The sequence below is a fragment of the Solanum tuberosum genome, unplaced genomic scaffold (genome assembly GCF_000226075.1).
Source record: "Solanum tuberosum cultivar DM 1-3 516 R44 unplaced genomic scaffold, SolTub_3.0 scf00198, whole genome shotgun sequence".
Classification (NCBI taxonomy): domain Eukaryota; kingdom Viridiplantae; phylum Streptophyta; class Magnoliopsida; order Solanales; family Solanaceae; genus Solanum; species Solanum tuberosum.
The window spans coordinates 547,005-557,443 of NW_006239121.1; the positions used below are offsets into that span (position 1 = coordinate 547,005).

Sequence of the window (10,439 nt, forward strand, 5' to 3'; positions counted from 1 at the left end):
CTGTTGGATCACAAGTGCAGGAACTTCAACTTATTTTTCATGATTTGATTGCTGAGGATATGGTAGTAAATGAAGTTTTCAAATGGCTGCAATGATCGAGAAGTTGCCACCTTCGTGGAGCGACTTTAAGAATTATCTAAAGCACAAACGTAAGGAAATAAAGCTTGAAGATCTTGTGATTCGGCTCAAGATTGAGGAAGATAACAAGACCGCCGAAAAGAAGTCTTGTAAGAGTTCGACAATAATTGGAGTTAATATTGTTGAAGAAGCTCCTACTAAAGGCAAGAAAAGAAAGAAGTCCAATAGACAGAACTCAGAATAGGCCAAGAAGAAATTCAAGTGCAACTGTTACAACTGTGGTAAGGCTGGTCACAAGTCTTCTGATTGTCGTGCTCCAAGAAAGGACAAAGGCAAAAGTCAAGCAAATATCGTGGAAGAGATGGAAGATGCAGATGACCTCTATGCAATGATCTCGGAGTGCAACTTAGTTGGAAATCCCAAGGAGTGATTTCTCGACTCAGGTTCCACTCGACATATTTGCTCTGCGAAAGAAGCCTTTGCAACGTACACTTCTGCTGAGTTCAATGAAGATTTGTTCATGGGGAACACAACAACAAGGATTGCAGGAACTGGGAAAGTTATGTTGAAGATGACATCCGGCAAGGTGTTGACTCTAAACAACTTTCTGCGCGTTCCTACTATTAGGAAGAATTTAGTTTCTATTGCACTGCTTGTTAAGAACGGGTTTAAGTGTGTCCTAGTTAGTAACAAAGTTGTAATAAGTAAGAATGAGATGTTCTTAGAAAAGGGCTACCTCACTGAGGGCCTCTTCAAATTGAATGTAATGGTTGTTGACAGTACTAATAAGAATTTTGCTTCTGTTTACTTATTGGTAGTCAAATGATTTATGGTATGCCCGTTTGGGTACATGTAAATTACAAAGCCTTGCGAAAATTGATTACTTTACAAATATTGCCTGCTTTCAAATGCGATAAATCGAAAGGCGAAATTTGTGTAGAAAGTAAGTTTGTTAAACATCCTTACAAGTCTGTTGACAGGAATCCAAAACCTTTAGACTTAATTCACACAGATATATGCGATATGAAGTCGACACCATCTCGCGGTGGGAAAAAGTATTTTTATAACTTTTATTGACGATTGCACTCGATTTTGTTATGTATATTTGCTTAATAGTAAGAATGAAGCAATTGATGCATTTAAGCAATACAAAAATGAAGTGGAAAATCAATTAAATCTAAAGATAAAAATGATTCGGAGTGATAGGGTGGAGAATACGAATCTCATTTTGCTGAGATATGTTTGAAATATAATATTATCCATCAAACTACTGCACCCTATACACCACAGTCAAATGGCTTTGCTAAACGGAAGAACAAAACATTAAAGGAAATGATAAATGCCTTGATAATCAATTCTGGTTGACCAAGAAATCTATGGGGGGAAGCCATCCTTACGGCTAACAAGATACTCAATAAGGTACCCTATAGCAAAACACAATCAATTCCATATGAGTTATGGAAATGAAGGAAACCCAACTTGAAATATTTCAAAGTGTGGGGGTGTCTAGCCAAAGTAGAGGTTCCTTTACCCAAGAGGGTGAAAATTGGACCCAAAACAGTGGATTGTGTATTTATTGGATATGATGTGAACAGTAAGGCCTGGCGGTTTTTGGTTCAAAAATATGATAATCCTGAAATTCATGTGAATACGATAATGGAGTCAAATAACGCTGAGTTCTTTGAACACATTTATCCGTATAAAATTAAATGTGAGTCGACAAGTGAAAGACCTAAACGACCACAGAAAGAATCAATGGAAAATACACTACCTAATGAGGATCCTAGGCGTAGTAATCGCCAACGGAAATCCACTTCTTTCGAACCAAATTTTGTGGCATTCTTGCTTGAAAATGAGCCTCCAACATTTAAAGAAGCTATATCTTCATCTGAGAGATTGAATCAATTTTAAGTAATCATACTTGGGAATTGGCTGATCTTTCTCCAGGAAATAAACCTTTAGGATCAAAAGTGGATCTTTAAAAGGAAAATGAAAGCCGATTGGACTATTGACAAATATAAGGCTAGACTTGTAGTCAAAGGATACAAATAAAAGGAAGGTCTGGACTACTTTGATACATACTCTCCAGTAACAAGGATAACATCAATTAGGATGTTAATAGCACTAGCGGCAGTGCATGATCTTAAAATCCACCAAATTGATGTAAAGACAACCTTTTTAAATAGAGAGTTGGAGCAAGAAATTTACATGGAACAACCTGAAGGGTTTGTGACTCCTGGTAAAGAAGAGAAAGTGTGCAGACTTATGATGTCGCTTTATGGGCTCAAGCAAGCACCCAAACAAGGGCATGCTAAATTTGACCAAACAATGTTGGCAAATGGATTCAAGATTAACGAATGTGATAAGTGTGTTTACATTAAAAACGTTCCAAATCATGAAGTCATTGTTTGTTTGTATGTTGATGACATGTTAATAATGAGTAAAAATATTGACGATATAAATGCTACTAAACGCATACTATCCAGCAAGTTCGATATGAAGGACTTAGGAGTTGTTGATTTGATCTTAGGGATCAGGATTCTCAAAACTCATCAGGGACTAGCATTATTAGAGCATGCTATCCATCAAGTTCGATATGAAGGTCTTAAGAGTTGTTGATTTGATCTTAGGGATCAGGATTCTCAAAACTCCTCAGGGACTAGCATTATCTCGATCTTATTATATTGAAAGAGTATTGGATAAGTTCAAGTACTTGAATTTCAATGTTGTCAAAACTCCAATTGTTTTAAGCTTTACATTTCAAAAGAATGTAGGTGCAAGTGACTCTCAATTGGAATATGCCAGAGTGTTGGGAAGTTTCATGTATATTATGAATTGTATGCGACCAGATATAGCATGTGCTATTAGCAAACTGAGTCGGTTCACTAGTAAATCTGAATCAAAACTCACTGGATGGCAATGAAACGTGTGTTAGGGTATCTGAAACATACACAACACTATGATTTGCATTATAATAAATATCCTGTTATGATTGAAGGATGTAGTGATGCAAATTGGATCACCGGGTCAAATGAAGTAAAATCGACAAGTGATTATGTGTTTACACTTGGTGGACGAGCAATCTCTTAGAAATCGTCCAAACATACATGTATCACTCGCTCCACCATGGAATCTAAATTTATTGCTTTAGATAAGGCTGGTGAAGAAGTTGAATGGCTTCGAAATTTCTTAGAGGATATTCCATTCTGGCCCAAACTTGTGGGACCTATTTGCATACATTGTGATAGTCAAGCAGCAATAGGTAGGGCAGGGAGCGTCATGTACAACGGGAAGTCTCGTCATATACGACGGAGACATAACACCGTAAGACAACTGGTCTCTAGTGGAATTATCACAATTGACTATGTGAAGTCAAGCGATAATATGTCAGATCCACTAACAAAAGGCCTAGTGAGAGTGGCAGTTGAAAGATCATCTAAGGAAATGGGTTTACGACTTAGGACAAGTCAGCATGGTGGTAACTCTATCTAGCAGACTGGAGATTCCAAAAGCTAGATTCAAGGAGAAAAACAAAGTTGTGACTAACGGTTAGACATTGTCAATCAACTCAATCCATTCTCATGATAAAGACAATGTTCAGGAACAAGGTTAAGACTTTAAGGCTTGTTAATGAGTTAATAAAGCTTAAAGTTTTTAATGATTTGCTAAGTTTGGCAGATTTGACCAAATAGTGTATCTACGAGATGACACGGTTAGAAATCACCTATGTGAGTGTAAAGTGTAAGCCGCTTCAAAGAGAATTTTATGTCAAAAGTCTATTCTCTATACACTCATGAAACCAGGAGGTGTTCATGGCTAAAACGAACACAATCATAAGAACCATAAACGGTTAATTGTGTGACATATGGTTGTCTAGGTATACACCAAAGCTCGACGATTCAAAGATATCGCATCTACCGATTGACCGAGTATATCCGACATATGTTCACTATGGAAAGTTCAAAGGGAAAACTACTTATCCAGATGCAATTAATTCTTGCTTGTAAAGTACACAAGATGCAATTGATCCTTGCTTGTAAAGTACACACTTGTCCGTGCATTTCTTATGTTATAACCATTCCCCATTCATGTGGGGGATTGTTGGGTATAAAACAAGAGTTAATAGGAAATGGAGGGAACTTGAAAAGTTGGGAACTTGAAAAGTCCTCTTATGCTTTAGTCAAAAAGGCATTTCTCCCTCATCGGTGGTGGAAAGAAAAATAGAAGAGTTTAAATAGAGAAACACTTCTATTAATTGTTAAAATGGTTGGAAAGAGGGACCCCCCTCGCGCCGTCGTCGTCGCTCGACTCAGCTTTGGCTTCGGAAAATGATTGATTGAGAGATTATTTTTTAGACAAAGTTTGTTTTAATTATTTAGTTAATTATTTATTTAATTAATTAAACTAAATTAAATGGCCAAAACGTTTCAATTAATTAGTTAATTAACCGAAACATTCCGACCCGACTCGGATCCGCGCGCGACCCGTTTTATTTAAATTTCCCACCGTTGGAAATGACTGTTCTGAAAGGTTGCAACTTTCAGGAACAACCATGACTGTTTGGAAGGTTGCAAACTTTCATTAATGGTCGTGTGGATTTTGAAAGGTTGCAACCTTTCAGAATCAGTTCCTCTTGGCTATAAATACCAGTTATTCTTCAGAATCTTTTACTTACGGAAATTTTTGGTTTCTTCTTCTTCTTCTGCACAAATATTTTTTCGTGTACTTTACTGTCGTTGAGTGGTTCGCTGACACTAGCGTTTTGGGTATCAATACACTGGTGATTGAGATAATTCTATCCTGGAGGACATATTCCAAATCAAACCTTGGATACTAGAGGGGAATAATTTCTTTAAGGGGACATTGTGCATTCCGTGGGCTTGATCATTTTCCGTTCTGTCTTTTACAAATTCTGGTATGTTTTACAAATTTTAGTTTTTGTGAATTAATTTTTGTTCTTCTGTTCTTACTGGTTTATTAAACTTTGATAACTTCGTGTTTCTGCAAAGTTTGTTGAAATCAGTAATTCTATTTTAAACACAGATTGGCAACACATCATTCATAACTTAAGGATAACGGGTCTACCTCTATACTCTTTTCTACTTACATAAAAAATTTAATTCACTTGTCAAAGGGCTTGAACTGGTGACCTAAGTCACAAGTCCCTTAACTTTTGCCGTCAAAGTTAAGCCCGGGGAAGCAATTCATAACAAAGGTTTATTATTAAAACTAAATAAGTATGAGCACTTGAAATCCACCAATCACCCACATTTCTGCTAGACATATTTAGTTATAAGCTCATACTGTTATTTATTAAGATAATAATAATTGCAATATCCTTTCAGAAAGGGAAAAAAACCCCAACAAATATGGTTAACTTCACTTAAATCAGATAGTCTGCAGAGCCATTTAGATGTCCACCATGAAATTAAAGAAATGCCTCTAAATAATCGAACAAAAATTGTCAAACTTAACAAAATCTTAATTCAACTCTGGCTAAGCAAGCTGACAAAATTCTAATCAGCACATGATTGGAACTAATACTTTCCAAAATGTGTATGAATAGCAGCTGCAACAGCATATGTTTCACATAAAACCAATAGAATAAAACTAACTAAATTCAACAATAAAACATTAAATTCATTGTAAATTAAAGCAAAAAAAATTTGTCACTTTACCATTTCCCCAAGGTTCGCCATCAAATCAAAACTAAATTACAGGAGTTAAAGGAAATTATCACACATGCTGCCGCGCGCGATATTTCAATGTATATGGATCAATCTCAAGTGAACAATCAAAATGACTATGAACCTTATGCTTCCCTTTACATTCTTTCATCCACTCACCAACGCAATAAAAAGTGACAAATACGTATGGGATATAAAAGGGGACAACTTTTCAATAATATCAATAGGAAGAATTATACAAACAATTAATATAACATGACTTTCTAAAAAGGTACACCAAATAAAAATTTTATTCATCAACTTGATAGGCATCTTATAATTTATTAATTTTCGGAAAGGAATGGCAAGGAGATGTTGAGTTCAATTAGGAGGTTATCCTGGAGAAGCCCCAATTTCATAATTAAAAATCATGATTAAATTGCGTGAGTGTCGATTCAAAAAATTAAAATTTTTATATCATTAATAATTTTACTATGAACGTAATATGTTTCTACAAATATTTTTCTTTTGCTGATTGATAATAAAGAAAAACATGAAACATGAAAGTATGATAATTATATGTGATTTCAAATTCATACACCTTATTAGAGCGGGGATTCAATTCTAAACCTTGTGAATCTCTTCTACAATTTTTTCATATTTTATTCACAAAACTAAAATGTAATATACATGAAAGAAACACACAAAATTACTTTAAGAATATTTGTGAACATGAGATATAAACTGTGAACATATGTATATAATAAATAATTAATGATAGCATAAAAACCGAAAAGACAATTTGAACAGAAAAGTATACATTATGTTGCAGTCAATCTAAAATTAAGTCATATCCCGCAAAATCTTCCTCCTTGTACTTTTATTGTTTCAATAAATACCAACAATAAATTTGGTAAAATTAGTCTGAAGAAGTTGATACAACACTAAGGGGTCATTTGATAGAAAAATAAATAATGCAGGGGTTAGTAACGTAGGGATTAGTAATGTAGGGATTAGTAGTGCAGGGTGTATTTTTTATCAAGTGTTTGGTTCATTGCTTCTAACCTCATTTTGTGTTTGGATTAAAATTCTACAAAAAGCTTCTTTCCAATTATACCCTTGCATTATTATGAGATTTTTTATTTTATGTAAGCGGTCAAGGTAGATAATTACCGGACAATATTATATTTTTTATGGCCTTCTAACTAGCTAGGAGAAGAACAATTTTGTTGTCATGTTTGCTATTTTCTCACTTGAATTATTTGAGGGTAAACAATTGTTATCTTAATAAATTAATCACTTAAAAATGTTAATTTTCAATTTAAAATAGATAGACCATCTACTTTAAAATCGAAAAGATGATAAAAATAGTAAAATCGAATAAATCATCTATATTTACATATAAAAATTGCAAGGTGTAATTTTAATATGTATGCAATTTATAAATTGTTCAAAATACAAACAATTAGAAACCACATATAAACCAACAAATAAATATTCAATTAAGATCACAAATGTCATGTGGTAATATATTTGCCTTTTCAATTAGTAAATGTTAAACAACTCACATTTTAAATATTGTATTGATATGTATTGTATTTATTTATTAACAAACAAACTCTCTCTAAATAATAAAATTTCTAAGCTAATTTATTTAAATAAATTTACTAGTACAAATATAAAACATAAAATCAAGAAAATAAATAAAATGATTTGAGGGATATTTTTGTCTTTACATAGATAATCCCATGGTATTAAATCCAATGTATTGCTAATACCATCACATGGAAGGTATTAGTAATACCTCCTATAATATCATGTAGGGCGTATAACTAATCCATGGATTAGTTATACTTAGGCCCAAAAATTCTACCAAACATAGTACTAAATAATACCATACATAATACACGGATTATTTCTCCTAATACCTCCTATCAATCGATCCCTACGAATCTGTTTGACATTGCTGTCAAAATTGCTTATGTTTAGAAGTATTTTTTAAATGTGCTTTTGAAAATTTTCTTATGTTAGTTTAGTTAATTTGAAAAGTGCTTTCGATAAGCAAAATGTGTTTGACTAAATTTTAAAAAAAAATTAATAATAAATATATATTAAAAAATAAATTATTGTGTATATATTATATTATTAAGTACAAAACTTTTTTAAAAATTACGTAAATTTTTTAAGATAAAAAATGTACTTAAAGTGAACCATGAAAATTCAACATCACATTAATAATGAAGGAGAAAAAATATATGAAGTGAATAAATTTTTTTCATTAATACCAAAAGTCAAATTTATATTGGTATACATGAAAACACACTCTAACCAGTAAGTTAAACAAAAAATAAATTATATTATATATGAGCATAATAACTACTTGTAACAAATAGTTAACAATAAAAATATTTATGATAAAGTTGTCATGCAAGAAAATTGAAATCATGTCTTTAGTTTCCTAACTACTGACGTTGATTCCTACTTATTCTTTGACTATTAAGTTAAGTCTAAAATAAACTTAAAATTAAGGATCTTATTTTACCAGAAGTCCTAAATATTAGTAGTAGGTTAAGTGAAGTTTATTTCTAACTACGTTTTTTAAACTACAATAAATATGGCCATGATGAAGAAGTGTGTAGATTGAAAAAGAAAGGGTCTCGAATTACTCAACAACCTCCAAAAAGGGTAGATGGGAAGGGGGAAGGACAGAACAAACAAAGAAGGTCAAGGCATAGTGATACAACATCAAGATAAGGGTCAACATGAGAACAAAGAGGCAACTGGCAACATGAAAGAATGGCAAACTCCAGCTAGAACAGGGAAATCTCCTCCAAAGACACCTCCAGGTAAGTCATCTCGGATAGAAAGCATGAACTTTTTTCAGGTACTACAAAGGAAGAATGAGTTGGAAGTTAATGCAGAGAAAGTAGGTGGACAGAACTATTCTTAAGTCTGGAAATGGTTAATCTCCTCAGCTGGAATGTTAGGGGTCTGAATGGCCCTAATAAGCAAAAAAAAGTTAAAATACTTTGCAATGAAGAAAAGGTAAGCTTGATAGGCTTACTGGAAACAAAAATAAAGAGTGGAAAGATTGGACAATTGGCTGACAATATGTTTGTTGGCTGGGAATATATCACAAATTTGGAAAGACACTATAATAGCAGAATATGGGTTACATGGAGGCCAGATTACTATCGAGTGTCCCTCGTTAGTATGACTGCTCAACAGGTTACATGTGAGGTTATGTTTATTCCCCTGCAAATTTCTTTTGAGATAACATATGTATATGCCTTTAATAGCAAGGAAGATAGAAAGGATTTGTGGGCAAGTTTATTAACTCAAAGTAAAAGCTGCAACAAGCCTTGGCTGGTGGTAGGTGATTTCAACTCAATGCTGAGTGAAGAGGACAGAATAGGAGGAAACCTTGTTACTTGGGCTGAAATCATGGATTTCAATGAATGTGTGACTGAATGTGGATTGATGGAATTTCCAACTCAGGGTAATAGATATACATGAAGTGACAAGCATGCAGAACATATAATTTTTTCAAAAATAGACTGGATATTTATAAATAGAGATTGGCTGGATACAATGCCTAGTTGTAAAGCCTTATTCTTACCTGAGGGTATTAGTGATCATTGTCCAGCAAAAGTGATGTTGACTGAGGAGTATAAGACCAGGAGATCATTCCAGTTTTGTAATGTATGGAGCAAGCATCCACAGTTCCAGGAGATAGTACAAGAAGGATGGAATATAAATATAGAGTAGTGTATGATGTACAAGGTTGGGAGAAGATTGAAGTTGCTCAAAAAGAAGTTGAGAGTATTACACTCACAATCTTTACAGAATATAGTAAGTGAGGCAAATGATGATAGGGACAAGCTGCAACATGCTCAGATGCAAATGCAAAATGATCCAAGCAATATAGAATATCAAAATATTGAGAGCCAAATGTATTAGAAATTCAGAAGATCTTCATATATGGCTGAAATATTTTTACAACAAAGAAGCAAGGCTACATGGATAAGACTGGGAGATGATAATACAAGGTATTCTATTTTGTCATTAAACATAGGAAGTTGAAGCATGCCACAACATAATTGAAAGACAAATCAGGAAACTGGCAAACAGATCCTGCTGTCATTGCAACACTATTTGTGGAGTATTATGAGGAAATTCTAGGCAATGAGACAATGAACAGAAGGCCAGCCATTGGTGAACTAATACGAAAAGGAATGGTGCTTACGGAGGAACAACAGTGTGAATTAATTAAAAAGTTTGAGCCAACAGAAGTGAAGAAGGCAATTTTTCAGATAGATAGTAACAAAAGCCCTGGACCAGATGGATTTGGAAGTGGATTTTACAAAACAGCTTGGCCTATTGTGGGAGAAGATGTTACCAATGCAGTGCTAGAATTCTTCAAGAACAGTAAGATTCTAAGGCAGATTAACTCTATTAGTATTGCACTTATTCCCAAGATTGATAAACCTGAATTTGCCAGTCAATTCAGACCTATCTCTTGTTGTAGTGTCATTTACAAGTGCATATCAAAATTAATTTGCAGCAGGCTGAAATCAGCTATTAGTCTTACAGTTGCAGAGAACCAATCAGCTTTATCCAAGGAAGATCAATGATGCATAATTAATGTGCTCATAATTAATGATCAGATGTCTTATGAAGATAGACTTGAAGAAA

At 33.7% G+C, this 10,439-nt stretch overlaps 1 protein-coding gene across 1 annotated transcript; it reads left to right on the forward strand.

Annotated features, from left to right (window-relative positions):
- The first annotated feature begins 82 nt into the window (after nucleotides 1-82).
- Nucleotides 83-904, forward strand: LOC107062084 (uncharacterized). The gene is made up of 2 exons (XM_015312310.1): nucleotides 83-281; nucleotides 522-904. Exons 1-2 carry the CDS (start codon nucleotides 83-85, stop codon nucleotides 902-904), a joined length of 582 nt encoding a protein of 193 aa, XP_015167796.1.
- Nucleotides 905-10,439: the final 9,535 nt, after the last annotated feature.

What these genes read in the sequence shown, in the direction of transcription:
- LOC107062084 (XM_015312310.1), top strand. Translation starts at nt 83, where the DNA reads ATGGCTGCAATGATCGAGAAGTTGCCACCTTCGTGGAGCGACTTTAAG. An exon ending in TGAAGAAGCTCCTACTAAAG is followed by an intron (nt 282 to 521) that starts GCAAGAAAAGAA and finishes TTCTCGACTCAG; the next exon opens with GTTCCACTCGACATATTTGC.